The sequence below is a fragment of the Tamandua tetradactyla genome, chromosome 4 (genome assembly GCF_023851605.1).
Source record: "Tamandua tetradactyla isolate mTamTet1 chromosome 4, mTamTet1.pri, whole genome shotgun sequence".
In the NCBI taxonomy this organism is placed as follows: domain Eukaryota; kingdom Metazoa; phylum Chordata; class Mammalia; order Pilosa; family Myrmecophagidae; genus Tamandua; species Tamandua tetradactyla.
Genome location: NC_135330.1, coordinates 198,000,810 through 198,015,273, shown reverse-complemented (window position 1 = coordinate 198,015,273; position 14,464 = coordinate 198,000,810). Strand labels below are relative to the sequence as shown.

The window sequence follows — 14,464 nt, the reverse complement described above, 5'->3', positions numbered from 1 at the left end:
CGACATCAGCCTTCTTGAGCGAGGTATCTTCCCCCAATGCCTTAGTTTGGACATTTCTATGGCCTTGCCTTAATCTGAACATTTTCACAGGCTTAGAACTGTAAACTTGCAACTTAATAAATTCCTATTTTTAAAATTCCTTCTGTTTCTGGTATATCACATTCCAGCAGTTTACAAGCTAAAACAGTGGCTTTTCTGAGGTAAACAACAGTTTCAAACTGTCACAGTCCCCTTAATAAACTGCATTTCAAACATTTTTCATAGCAGACTATTTCTCAAATGAAATATCAACCAACCCTCCATATTTAAATTAAAGTTTATTTACAAAAATGCATTTAACACACAATATTAGGGAAATATCTATTCTCCAGAATGAAGTGTATCGCGGCTCCAAAGCCGTCACATAAATCAGGCCTAGGCTTACTCCTTGCACCACCCCCGTGGCTTTTCAGCGGAGTTTGGTCCGTGGAATATAAATCCAGACTGAGGCTGCAAGACTGAGGAACAGTGTGTTCTGTGTTCTTGCTTCTGCCTCTCAAGAATTCATTCCTTCCTTTTTCCCTGTATAAGTAAAAATAAGCTCCAGCAGTGCTTGAGGTCTCCGGTAATTCTAGATAATTCTAGACAGTTACTAGTGGAAGGGGGGACCCTGGGGGGGGCCCAGCCCTCAAAACCTGGGCCTAAAGGCTTGCTCTGGAGGAGGTGATGGGCGAGCCTGCGCCGCATGGTCATCGGTGCCCCTGGGCATCCCGAGGGGCTTGATGACCTACATGGGCGCTTAAACCACTCGGCTGTGTGGACCATGTTCACACTACTGGTCCGTGACCCCCGACCCTGGCACGTGCACACGCACACACACACACACACACACACACACCGTTAGAATTCTGCTTTGGGCTTCCTTGTTTCCCTGCTGAAAGCACTGACAGTGGACGGGCCATATAGACAGATGGACACCTCTGAGCAGTGTGGCTTCATGAGAAGGTTGACGCCTCAGAGCCGCAGGGACGTGGGTTCAAGTCCTGCCACTGCCACTGGCCATGCAGATACCTCCCTTGGCCCCGAGGGGGCACGGCAGTGTCTGTCAGGGAGGGACGAGTGCAGGCCCGGCTGCTGCTGAGCTTTTCACTGCGGGTCCGAGAGCCGCTCCTGCTGGCTGAGCCCACTGCGGCGCCCCTGTCCCTGCCCGGCACCCTCTGCGAGGAATGGAATGGGAAGCTGCTGTGCGATGGTTCAGCACTTTCCCTCCTCCCTGGCACCGCCCGCCTCACTGTCATTGGGGTTCACGTGCCGCCGGGGAGACGCCATGTCTTCCTCCATGCACTGGGTGCCGTGAAGCCATGTAGCACAGACACGCAGTGGCGCTAAGGCCAGACTGCGGGGAATTATGTGGGCAGCCCTTTTTCTTTTCTTCTGCTGCTGTTTCTTTATCACGCATTCCGTACCTGCTTCCCAAGGATCCGAAGAGCATGGCTGTGGATCCTCTCCCTGTCCGGACTCAGGTGGCTTGAGTTGTAGCGCCTCCCCTGTGTGGTCTCAGGCACTTCTCCGAGCCTCCCTGACCCTCTGTTTCTTCCTCTGTAAGACGCGGGGCTGAGGGCTGCTCAGGGTTGCTGTGAGCACACGTGCACCGTGCAGGCAGCATCTGGCATCGCCTGGCACACGGGGCAGCACTAATCATGCACGCTCCACCCACCAGAGTCTTCGAAGGGATGAAAGAGCGCTGAAGAAAGACAGAGTGGGTTCTGGGGCCACTGCCAGCCTTCCTTGGACAGTTTCTGTCGAGGAGGACTCTCCCGAATGCGTGTTTAAGAAGAACAAAAAGCGAACCAACAACCCGCAGCTTTCTAGTGATGTTGATTTCAAAGCAAACACATCCTGATACCACATGCCGGCAGGACGGGGACGGAGGGCAGATCACCAGGGACGGTTCCTGCCACCGCACAGCTCAGTCCCTGCTGAAGACCCCGTCAAGGTACTGCAAACACTTACCTCCAAGCTACAAAATGCCAAGCGCCTCCAACCTCTCCAGAAAGCTCTCTTTTCTTGGACTTTTTCAGTATCGGCCACTTAGTCTGTGTGGCGGGGGCAGGCGGGCTGCGGGAGCTGCGAGAGCTGGGGGAGCGGCCTCCCATGCCCTGCACCCTGCCCCTTGGATGTGGCCTCCTGTGTCCTGCCCCGTGGACGTGGCTTCCCATGCCCTGCGCCGTGCCCCGTGGACGTGGCCTCCTCTGTCCTGCCCCGTGGACGTGGCCTCCTATGCCCTGAGCCCTGCCCCGTGGATGTGGCCTCCTGTGCCCCCCCCCGTGGACATGGCCTCCCATGCCCTGTGCCCTGCCCCGTGGACGTGGCCTCCTGTGTCCCGCCCCATGGACGTGGCCTCCTATGCCCTGAGCCCTGCCCCGTGGATGTGGCCTCCTGTGCCCCCCCCCCGTGGACGTGGCCTCCTCTGTCCCGCCCCGTGGACGTGGCCTCCCATGCCCTGCGCCCTGCCCCGTGGATGTGGCCTCCTGTGTCCTGCTCCGTGGACGTGGCCTCCCATGCCCTGCGCCCTGCACCGTGGACATGGCCTCCTGTGTCCCCCCCCCGTGGACGTGGCCTCCCATGCCCTGCGCCCTGCCCCGTGGATGTGGCCTCCTGTGTCCTGCCCCATGGACGTGGCCTCCCATGCCCTGCGCCCTGCCCTGTGAATGTGGCCTCCTGTGTCCCCCCCCGTGGACGTGGCCTCCCATGCCCTGTGCCCTGCCCCGTGGATGTGGCCTTCTGTGTACTGCCCCGTGGATGTGGCCAGGCCCTGCTGGTGGCTGGTGGCAGCATGGCCACCTCAGCAGGCTTCAGGCTCCCCCGTCCACCCCCGGAACCCGCCCGCCCTCTCATCTTCGCTTCTCCCGCCCCACCACCCGGGGACTCCGGACTGCGGCGTTCAGGGTGACCCCGAGAGAGGGAGCAGCAAGGCGGGCTCGGGGGCCGGCCCCCGACGTGGCGCTCCTGGGTGGCTAGGCTGACATGGTCCCTGCCTACTGTCCAGGGCCAGACCTCAGGCGCAGCCTGTGTCCTCAGGTTCACGGCGCTGTTCCCAACAGGCCTCAGCGTCTGGGGTTCAGGCCCCGGCACAGCGCGAGACCCGAGGCGGCCCTGTGGACTGAGGGTCCAGCAGACACGGCCAGGACCCCACGCCCCTCCCTGGTGGCAGCTCAGGCTCTGGCTTGGGTCTGGAACGGAAGCACTCATGGCTCTGAGGCTTTGCCCTCCACAGGCAATCTTTTTCCCTCTTTTCTTCCTGAATATATGTGTTTTTTTTAAAAAGAAAGGAAAATTTTATAAACCTTTTGGTAGCAATGATGGATGGACAATGACCAAGCAAATCGCTACAAAATACATAAACCTCAGCAACTGCTCATGAAATTCTAAAGTCTTTCTGACACGATTTTTTTTAATTAGAGAAGTTGCGGGTTTATCTAACAATCATGCATAAAATAGAGGACAACCATGTACCACCTGTCACCAACACCTTGCATTAGTGGGGAGCACTGATTTTTAAAATACTTGTTTACAAATATATCCTGTGAGCTTGATCTCCGGGGCGTGGAGAAATGGAGCCACGTTCCACCCTGTGCCCGTCATCTTCAGTCTGTCGTGGTGGGAAGCAAAGAGCCACAGCCACAGAGATCTGTGAGGCTTTGCCTTCTTGCTGTCAGCAAATCCTTAAAATATTGTTGCAATAAACCACATTTACGGCAAAACAAAGCCCCAACTGGCATTCTTTCCTATGACGAAACTGTAGCCAGCTGCTCTTCATCGGTTGTACTCCCTGTCCGCAGGGCCCCCGGGACAGGGGAAGGCTGTTGGCCCGAGAGGGGGATTTAAAACAGCATAAATCCCAGGTGGGTGTGGGTCATCTCTTTGGCAGTAGCATTTAAGGCGGTTTAGAGCTGGTTGAAGTTCAGAGTACACGGAGCATTAAGGCAGCCCATGAAGCCAGTGCCTTGTTCTGAGTCCTGCTAGAAGCCTACACCCCAGCACAAAGGCGAGGAGTAGCGGGGGCAGAGAACTTCTTGGAGGGCAGAGTAATGGACCAGGCAATCAACTGTCCTTACAAAGATGAGATTATGGAAGGTGCCAAGGATTCTGACGTGGAAACAACTATGGTCTGTCTGTAAGAGGGAGCCCACGTGTCGCAGGAAAGACAGACAGGTTCTTTCTCTGATGGAGGGAGGTCCTCATACCACAGCAGGGTGACCAGTCCACGTGGCCTGAGCTGCTGGTACTGGACTGTGAAAGGGCCACGCAGGCGAGTCGTTTGTTTCCATGATTTGAGAAGATGGCAAACTGATGGAGTCCCTCCTTTCTCATCCCTCCCCTCCCTTCTCCTCACCCTCCTGCCTCCTTCTCTCACTCCTTCCCTCCTTTCCACTCTGACTTCCTTCTTTCTTATAACTCAGTTAGTTAGATCCAGCCATGAAACAAACAAGTTTGAAAACATACAGCCACTTTGGGGATTCTAACCAAATGACAAATGTGCCTGCTATCACCTCCTACAAATATACTAAAGAAATCTGAAAATCTTGATTTGTACCTTTTCTTTAGGGGTTTATGGTGACATCAGGTTACTCATGATGTTACTTCTAAACAATAAAAAGAAAAGAAATGGAACATCTAAATGACAAAGCAAAAGCATAAATAGAAGGTGTGGAAATGGTTGACCTGGCACCTGTCAGACATTAAGTGTCTGCCCCAGTGAGCACTGACGATTAATTTTAAAAAGCAGCAAGTGTCACTTCAAAGCCATACACCTACAAATGTTGTTTACCCTGGAAGTAAATAAAAATGTATAAGGATTTGGGGAGAGGGGTAATATTTGTCATTTTCACTGACTAACCTGATGGAGGCAGAACCTTTCTCTATGAAGATGTAACACTAGGGGAGAAAACCTTTCCCACCCTGTCCAGATCCCCTCGGAGGACATGCCCTGAAAGTCTGGATAACCCAAAACTACTTTTTAAATCCATTTGATGCTCTAAAACTGGTGAGCAGAAAAACAAACCTACCCATTCAACTGAGATTGTTTTAAGGGATAACTTTTTTTTTAATCCTTTCCAAAGAAGCTCTATTCTCAATCTTAGTATGGTACATATTAAAAGTTGGGTAGTTTGATTATGGAGGTAACAGACAAAACATTTTTGAGTAGTATTTACAGTGAAATAGAGTGTGTGTGCAGACACATGCGTTTACATCCATGTGTTTGCATGTGCATGCATGTGTGTGCATCTGTGTGTGTGCATGCATGTGTGTGCGTGCATAAGTATGTGTAGGTTGCACGTGTGTGAGTTTCTCAGAGGTAGCCTCCTGTTGCTGACACTGAGCTCTCTCGTGCACTTTCACCCCTCATTCCGTATTCCCGATTCCCACACATGCCATGTCTGCTCCTCCCAGGCCCGTGTGTGAGGGGAAGGCAGTGTCAGACAAGCAGAGGTTCCTGCCCTCAAGTGTGGAATCTTAACCAACTAAAGTTTCTTTCCCCATCACACTGGGGTGGGAAACCGCTTCACATGCAGGTGACTGAAGCCCTGGCACATTAGTGCATGGCTCCGGAGGACCCCTGGGCACTGGCCCCCCTGGCACCGGCACCCTGGGCACCGGCACCCTGGGCACTGGCACCTCAGGCACTGGCCCCCCGGGCACTGCCTCCTGGGCACCGGCCCCCTGGGCACTGGCACCCTGGGCACCGGCCTCCTGGGCACTGGCACCCTGGGCACCGGCCCCCTGGGTACCGGCCTCCCAGGCACCGGCCCCCTGGGCACCGTCCCCCTGGGCACTGGCCTCCCGGGCATCAGCTCCCTGGGCACCGGCCTCCCAGGCACTGGCACCACAGGCACCGGCACCCCAGGCACTGGCACCCCAGGCACTGGCCCCCTGGGTACCGGCCTCCCAGACACCGGCCCCCTGAGCACTGGCCCCCTGGGCACTGGCCCCCTGGGCACCGGCCCCCTGGGCACCTTAGTGCATGGCTCCTGAGGCCCCCAGGCACTGGCACCCTGGGCACTGGCCTCCCAGGCACCGGCCCCCTGGGCACCTTAGTGCATGGCTCCTGAGGCCCCCAGGCACTGGCACCCCAGGCACTGGCCCCCTGGGTACCGGCCTCCCAGACACCGGCCCCCTGGGCACTGGCACCCTGGGCACTGGCCTCCTGGGCACCTTAGTGCATGGCTCCTGAGGCCCCTGGGCACTGGCACCCTGGGCACTGGCCTCCCAGGCACCGGCCCCCTGGGTACCTTAGTGCATGGCTCCTGAGGCCCCCAGGCACTGGTACCCTGGGCATTGGCCCCCTGGGCACCTGCCCCCTGCTGGTTGCTGGAGAAGAGCAGGTGGTAGATTCCACGGCAGGTTTTCCACATGCCTTTTGCCAGCTCTACCACGTGGCCTAACAAGGGAGACGGGGAATCGTGGACTACCTGAGTGCTGTTAACAGAGAGCTTATCTCTGCCACAATATTATCTTAACATTCTTCAACATATTTACCATTTAGACATTATTTTTATTATAAATTAACCTGGGAAGCTAAGACTCATGTAATGTATCCACTTTGTTAATATTGATAACACATGAGGATACAAGTCTTAATAAAACTCATGCCCGTCCAACAACTTACTTTTAATTTTAGGCTTTCCTGATCTCTCTTCTCATAAATGTACGTTTGAGGACTTTGCTTTTTATTTTTTCACTCTTTTTCCTTTCCAAAGTTGAAAATAAGCAGTGAGAACACCCAGAGTGGAACTGGGAACTGAGGATAAACCAAGCACTAAATAATCCTCTGCTCCGGCCGGGCTCCCCTCTGCCTGCCCCCTGGCCTCCCTCCACCCTCCCAGCCCTCGCCACCCCACCCCCTAGCTCACTACTCTTACTCGAGGGGATGTCTGGGGGCAAGTTTAAAGACAGGAAGTGACTCAGTGGCTCCCCCAGGGGTCAGGTGTGTGGGCAGTGAGAGAGCTGGGAGACAGATTTCCACTGGGGAAGAGTAGCCCTGATGTGAGAGTGACCAGACTGGAATTTCAGGAATGACATCAGCGTCTAGGACACCCCCCACTGACCTAGGAGGGCACCTCCAAGCACTGCTGGGAATTCATCTTCCAGACGTCTTCACAGCAGGGTCTGAAGCTAGAAGGGACCAATCTGAAGCCTAAGGGGAATGGCTGCACCCTCAAAGCAGTGCCTGGGTTTTGCTGATAGAAACTGCCAAAGGGAATTTTAAAACCTAAAATTCTGTAGGCATAGGCTGTGTGGACCTTTTTTTTATCCTGCCTTGAGATTATATACTTCAAATACAGTAAATGTGCAGACACCATTATGTTATGAAGTGAATATATAATTGGAATATGGAATATATAATTGACAACATGCCATTTAGAGTGTAACAGAAGCCACAGTTGGCCAAGAAGAGGGGCATCGTGTGGTTTAAAGGAATTAAGACCTAGATTGTACTGTGGGGGCAATTTTTGTATCGAGAAGCAGGAGGTCTTTGGGAAACTTCATCATGGATACTTTTAATCAAATGTGAAATGTCTTTAAAGTGCATTCATGTTCTTGAGGGGCATGGAAGATTTAGAAACTCAAAAGATGAGCGCCTAGAATTCGAATGGAGCTCTTCCACCATCATTTTATGAGCAGGGGGCTCTGTCCCCAACTGAAGACCCTCTAATAGTGTCAGTGGGTGGAACGCGTCCACGTTGTGGGTCAGTTCTATCTGGGGGGCCGGGTCCTTAGGCAGCCTGTGGGTCTTTCTGTCCTCCAACCTTCTCTCCTTTAACTTTATTTTGAGGCTCGGATACACATCCTTGGTGTTCCTTTTTTACTGTGAGTGAAAACAATGAGGAGAGGAAGTGTGGGGGCTTGGAATCTGAGCTGGTGCTGGAGCTCAGGAGGAGCAACGAGCCTCCCCCCCCCCCCCCCCACCGCTGGTGGCCGGAAGCAGGAGAGAGAACTTTCATCTGCTCCTTCTCTGACTTTCTATGAGCCTCTGAGTGGGAAACGTCTCCCGAGCCCCTCGGGGGGTGCCAGGCGCTGCCCCCATCTGGGTACAGGGAATGCGAAGGCAATTCCTGTGGAGGGAAGGAGGAAAGCAGAATAAATCGAAAATTCCAGTGCCGGGTAAGTGCCGGGTCAGAATCCACAGAGGTCCCAGAGCCTCACTTGGCTTGGGCGGTGGAGAGGGGGTGGCCAGGAAGGACTCCGCAGAGGAGGTGTCGCTTGAGCTGAGATTTAAAGAAGAAATAGAGGGGAAAGAATTGGCTGGGCCGATGGAGTAGGGGAAGGCCATTGTCATCAGAGGGAAAGGACCTCTGAGGGGGCTGAGTTAGGGAATACGGTTGTGTGGTAGCACAGGCGTCCATGGTCTGTGGGTACTTGAGCCTCAGGAGGAATGCCAGGGGCCCAGGTTAAGCTCAAGAGTAGTCTGCTTTCCTCGGAAATTTGGGTTTTAAGGGTGGGATTGGAGACCAGGAAGGATTGTAAGAAGGGCATAAATGATCAGATCTGGGTTCTATCTCAGACCTTTCTTTGCTGGGTGTTGGCTGCACTCCTGAATTAAATGCACAAAACATTTTCTGAACATCAGATCTCCCACTATTTTATGGGAAAATATTCCCAAAGGCTTTTGTTTCCAAGCTGGCACTTTAGGCTACTGAGCCAAGATCTTGCCTTCATCCTGTGATCTCAAACGCGGCAGACAAGCTGCTGGAATCTACCTGACCCGGGACCCCTGTAACGCTGCTCCAGCGGGAGTCAGGACGTGCAGACCCCACTTCCTCTGGTGGGAAACACCTTCCACGCTTTTAATTGTCTCTCTGAAAGGGAGATCTCTCTTTTAAACTTACACTTGAGCCTCTTCACCTAAGCAGAAGGTTCGGGAACAGAAGTCACACGATTATATGTCTTCCTGGGGCACTGGTTTTCCTCACATTTGAGGGAAAGCAACTTCATAGTCAAACAAACATAGGTGTGCTAGAGAGCGGAATGCAGAATTAACTCAGAATTTTGAAACACAGAAGGAAACATCAGCTGTGTTCATTGGGGCTCTCTATTTCCTGCAGCCTTTCAGGTATTGCAAGGGAAAGTGAAAAGTACTCATTTAAGTTTACGTCATTAGCTCCAATTTACATAATTCATTTGCTCAACAAATGTAACACGAAACAATTTAAAGTGCCAGGAACCTGGACTGCATGATAAACTGAACTGACTCCTTGCTGCTGGGGAAACTTCCATGTCATTGCCTCGTTATTGATCGAGGTGGGGACCAGGAACTCGGCCCAACCACTGCCCCAATGACAGGAGCAAGCAGACGTCTCAAATGGAGCTTGTGTCCCTAAACCTCCTTAAATCAACAAAGGAAAGGAGAAAGAAAGCAGGCAAGCTTTTCCAGGGGGCAGAAGGCACCTTCACCAAAGACCCTGGGCCAGCCATAGCCTGGAGGTCCTTTCTGGAAGTAGATACAGGAGCTCAGTCCCTTGTGGTTTAGGGTTAATGCACAGCATTGGCAGTGAAGATGGAAGCCCAAGCAATGCTTCTCAGACCCTCCTCAGTTTAGCATTCCTTGAACACACGCTGGATTCCGAGTTCTGTTTTAGACACGAGTGGTGCAAAATGTGAATGAGACACCGTCTGCCCTTGAGGAACTGACAAGGGTGAGTGGGGGGAGGGGCACATTTGTTAGCTAGGGTGTTGAAACAGGCCCCACCTGCCAGCTGGCTTAAATCAACACATCCATACTGTCTCCAGATCCGAAGGCTCGGCGCCCCAAGTGAAGATGCCAGCAGGGGGGTCCTGGGAAGCCTGTGGAGGAGCCCTTCCTTGTGTCTTGGGGGTCTGCCAGCAATCCTGGTGTTTCTTGGCTTCTTTGTCGATGCATCACTCTGGTCTCTGTGTGTTCGACCGCCACACAGCCACCTTGCCGCCTGCTTTCTCCTCTAGTAGGACACATTTTTAATTAGCTAATCACATCCTAACGACCTTACTGCCAAATAAAGCCACGTGCCGAGGTCTGGAGGTGAGAACTTCCAGCTTCAGGGGGACACAGCTCAGCCCACCATAGAGAAATAGGCATGTAACAAGAAAATGTCAGCATGACCAGGTAAGCACCCGAGTATGTGTCCAGAGGAGAGCTCAGCCAACCTGGGGTGAGGAGGTCCTGTCCTAGCTGAGTCTTGGTAGATGACAGGAAGAGAGTGCAGGGGGGAAGCCCAGGAGAGGTCAGCACAGACACAGGGAGGAAGGCGAGCACAGCAGCCTCCGAGCAGGTCGGCACTCGGGGACCCAAAGTGCACAGTGAGCCCGGGAGGCAGGAGGGCCGGGTCTGCATGGCTCCGAGCCACAGCCACAGGCTGGTGTTTTATCTGCAGCCACGGTAAGGTGTGGAAGAGTTTCAGGGAGAAGGATCAAATCTGCACTTCAGAGATGTAAGGAAGACAAGAACCAAAAAGGGGGACCTGTAACCAGGAGACCATTGTGCTCGTCCTGGAGAGATGATGGTGTCTAGACAAAGGCACGAGGTATGGCACTGGGAAGAGAACATGAATGTGAGAAGCATAACTAAGAGGGAATCCATCAGGTCATGGGGCTGGGAGCATATGGAGAACAGAGGAGAGGGGAGGAGTCTAGGAAGACTCCCCCAGATGTCAGACTCTTAGAACTGTGCTCCATTTGTTTATTGATTTATTTAATGCTTCTTAGGAAACTGGGTATCATCAATGACCGTGTTCTGTAACTTGGGGTCATGAGGTCAGTTGGTGGGTGTGACCAGCCATGTTTAACAGGAGGGAAGGGAACATATCAGGTGGCATTGCACATATGAAATGCACTATTGTTTTGTGAACCTTTGTGTGTGTGTGTGTGTGTATAAAGTGTATTTCTTACTGAAGCACAAGTGTGAATATGTCCCAGTCACTCTGATGTGTTGAAAAGGGCAGGCGGTTCTTTTGTGAGAAATCAGGAGGAGGCTCTGTTAGTCCTCCAAGACTAACCTTACCAAGATCTGTGCCCTTGGCGCTCCCAGGATTTAGAGCAAAGGGGAAGGGGAAGCGGCCTGGAGCTCACAGAAATGCATCTCCCCAGCAGTCCTGGAGAATGCTGAAAGTGTTGCCCCTCAGGAAGTTGGGGCAGGACCCCAGAGGCACAAAAACACCACTGCTCAAGGAAGCGTGGAGACGTGGTCGTCCCCAAGGCTGACCCCTCATTTCCACATAGGGCTTTACACTTTGCAAAGTACTTGCCCAATTTCCCATCTTCACCACAGCTCTGTGAGTCTGGAAGGAACAGGATATCTGAGAAAGGTTTGGGGTGCCATCAGTTCCCAAGTTTATAAATAATTTTCTCTTAATGCAGTTGTCCACTCAGTCAGTCCACATTCACTGAAGGATTGCCATGCCCAAGGCTCCAGGTTCAGGAGTGGAGATGCAACGACGCAGTCTAGGAAGCTGTCCCTGCAGTGTCCTTGTGGAAGAGGGTGCTTTTTCCCTCTGGAGAAAGCACACAGTTTACCTGTGGCGTGTTTTACACATCGGGTGTGCACGGATTTACCTTTGTGTGAGCATGTGAGACAGGTGATCTCTCGCTCCAAGTTCCAAAATCAGAAGTTGACTGTCCACAGGAAATGCAGCAGGAGAAAGCCAGCATCGTTTGCAACCTTTCAGGTCCATCAAGTTTTCTCCTTTATGGCCTAACTATAGAGAACCAGTGCCAGTTCCTTAAAGATCAGATAAATTAATCAGAGAATTTAATGAAAGCTATCTATCCTGAGAAATGAAAGCGTCTATCCAGCAAGGTTTGCCTACAAAGAGGTTTCCAGGTCCCTTGAATTCTACGTAAAAAACCCAGATTAAGAACCTCCAATTTAGGCATTAACCTAAACGAGACAGCTCAATTTTTTTTTTTAAATTTTGTGTTAATATTTACTGGTTGAGTCTTAATTTGCAAAAAGCTAGGAGCTCAAGAGGGACTGCCTCCTAAATTCCTGTTCAGGATTAAGTGTGATATGCGCAATCCTGGAACATTAATTATAATCATTTTAGGCAGCAGGGTCCTTTGCTTTTAAACGTAAATGATTCGAAGGTATTTGAAGGGCGTTGAAGAGCTCCTCGCAAAGCGGATCCCTGGAGCCCCACCCAGGATGGTTTTTCTTTCCATCTGAAGGATTTAATCGTCCTGGAGAGAGTGACCTCTCCGGAAGGCGTATCTGGGAAACTGCTAACCTCTGGGGGTCAGTGACCCCGGGCTGCACATCACCTCCCGGCCCCGCCACTCCACCACGAGGCCCCGGGAAGCCACGCATCCCTGGCTCACCATCCCTGAAGTATTTGTTCAGGTTTTTCTCATAACATGGAAAACATCTTCCGGAGGCCCTTCCCTTAATGAAGCCCACGTGTCCGAGTGCTGTCCTGGGGTCCTGCCGAGGTCCGGCTCAGGCGCGCCCCTCTCTCGGGACGCCCCGGGCGGCGGGGGCTGAGCGCCGGGAGCCCCGCCTGAGCCGGCCTCCCGACCTCCACGGTCGCCTCTCACTCGGAGGCTCGTGCTCTGTGCAAAGCGTGGCCTCCTGGGCACCACGTCATTCCGGTCACAGAAGGGTCCGTGGCCTTCGAGACACGAACTGCCGCAGGGTGGGAGCCGCGTGTGGCCTAAAGCCGCGCTGCAGGCCCGGATGGGTGGGCGCAGCGCTCCAGGGGGCCCGGACAGGGCCAGCTTCCGGCGAGCGGGCGGGCCTTCCGCCTCACGTGACCGCGCACACCGAGCGCATGCAGACTAGCCAGCTTCCGGAGAGCGGGCGGGCCTTCCGGCTCACGTGACTGGGCACACCGAGCACATGCAGACTGGCCAGCTTCCGGAGAGCGGGCGGGCCTTCCGCCTCACGTGACCGCACACGTGGGCCCACCTCTCCTACCGTGCGGGTGCCGCCCCGGGGCTCTGCGTCCAGCTTTCTTGGGTTGTGGTGAGTCGGAGCTTGCCTTGGACCTGCCCGGAGGCGGGTAGAGGCCTGTTGCCGCAGCCCTGCCTTCTCCCGCTGCGCTCTGGAGGCTTTCACTGAAGGCCCAACAGAGGCTGACTGGAGACAGGTGTGGCAGGCCCTTCTCCTGAAGGCCAGAAAAAGAGGGGCCGAGTGGGAAGAACCGGAGGCGGTGGGAGCCACTCCTTACCGGGACGGCAAAGCAACCGCAAGGAGCTCTGCTGAGTCACGGCCTGGCCCTCGTGGCGAGCTCCCCAAACCCACATGCCGCCTCGTCCTTGGAGCCTGCGAGGGTGTGCCCTCCTGGGGTGGAGGGGGAAGCGAAGCTGTGGCTTCCAGGGGTCTGCCAGGGGCGCTGTGGGCCTCAGCCGCCCTCCCATGCCTTTTGCTAGGGCGGGCAGAGAGCAGGGACACACGGAGAAGGCCGGCTGGCAACAGAGGCAGGGTCCAGTGAGGAGGCCACAGGCCGGGGGAGCCCAGGGGCAGCAGCCGCCCCCAGAGAGTGGGAGAGGGAAGAGGCGGCTTGGCCCCCGGGGCCCCTGGACTGGGGCAGCTCTGCTGTCACCGGTTTCAGACTTCTGGCTCCAGAACTGCCACCGAGAAAGTTTCTGTTGCTTTGAGCCAGCAAGGTTGTGGTCATTTGTGGCAGCAGCCACTGGAGACTAATACTTCAGCTACGTCCTTTAGGAGCAATAACTCATGCCCTGCTTAGCGGTGAGCCTAGGAGGAAGGTACTGTTGTTTGTTCCGGTTTTACAGCTGAGGGGTGGAGGCATGCTGAGGTTAGCCCAGCTAAGGACACTTTCTGATCAGATTGACAGGCTGTTTTAAAAAGTTCATCCTTAAAGCTGAGGATGTGTATTCATTGAGAGAGGAGACTTGACCCTCATTTACATAGTAGATACTCAAGTTCAAAATGAAATTAAAATATATTCTTATTTTAAAAATAGTATTAGCTCTACCCCGAAATAAAACTTGCTGTAAAGAGTTGCACTGTTGGTGAATTTGCTCATGTGAGGCTTTTGGTTCACATTTTGCTCTGGGTTATTTGAAGCTTTTTTGAGAGTCATGTTCAATCCAAGTAGTCATCTAGTCATTAAAACAAGATGTGGAGGTTTTCTTTTTTTGGTTTAATTTAGTTGCTTTTTTTTTAAGGATGACCTTGAAAGTTCAGCAACACCCTTTAGAAAATACCGTTGTCTTACATGAAGTGAGATGCATATTTGAAATTGTCTGAATACATATGCCAGAGGTCAAAGGCAAGTGGAGCAGTTGTTACATAAAATCTCCACTTCCCAAGACCCTGTGCTGTCCGAGAAGGAGAGGGTGGAGCGTGGGCCAGCATTTAACCTTGACTTTGAATTTCCTGATTTGTGTTAGTTTAAGACATCCCTGTAGCATCGTTCAAACATAGTTCTGGAGGATGAATAAACTTCCACTTGGAATTTCCTTTTTGAAGTCTTCTGGGAATATAAAT

At 53.1% G+C, this 14,464-nt stretch overlaps 1 protein-coding gene across 1 annotated transcript in view; it reads left to right on the top strand.

Moving 5' to 3' along the window:
- Nucleotides 1-8,004: 8,004 nt before the first annotated feature.
- STARD13 (StAR related lipid transfer domain containing 13) overlaps nt 8,005-14,464 on the top strand; it is a 77,829-nt gene continuing 71,369 nt past the window's right edge. Inside the window, exon 1 of the mRNA XM_077159010.1 lies at nt 8,005-8,145. Coding sequence (XP_077015125.1) covers nt 8,082-8,145 — 64 coding nt within the window. The 5' untranslated portion in view covers nt 8,005-8,081. The remainder of the gene's footprint in view (nt 8,146-14,464) is intronic.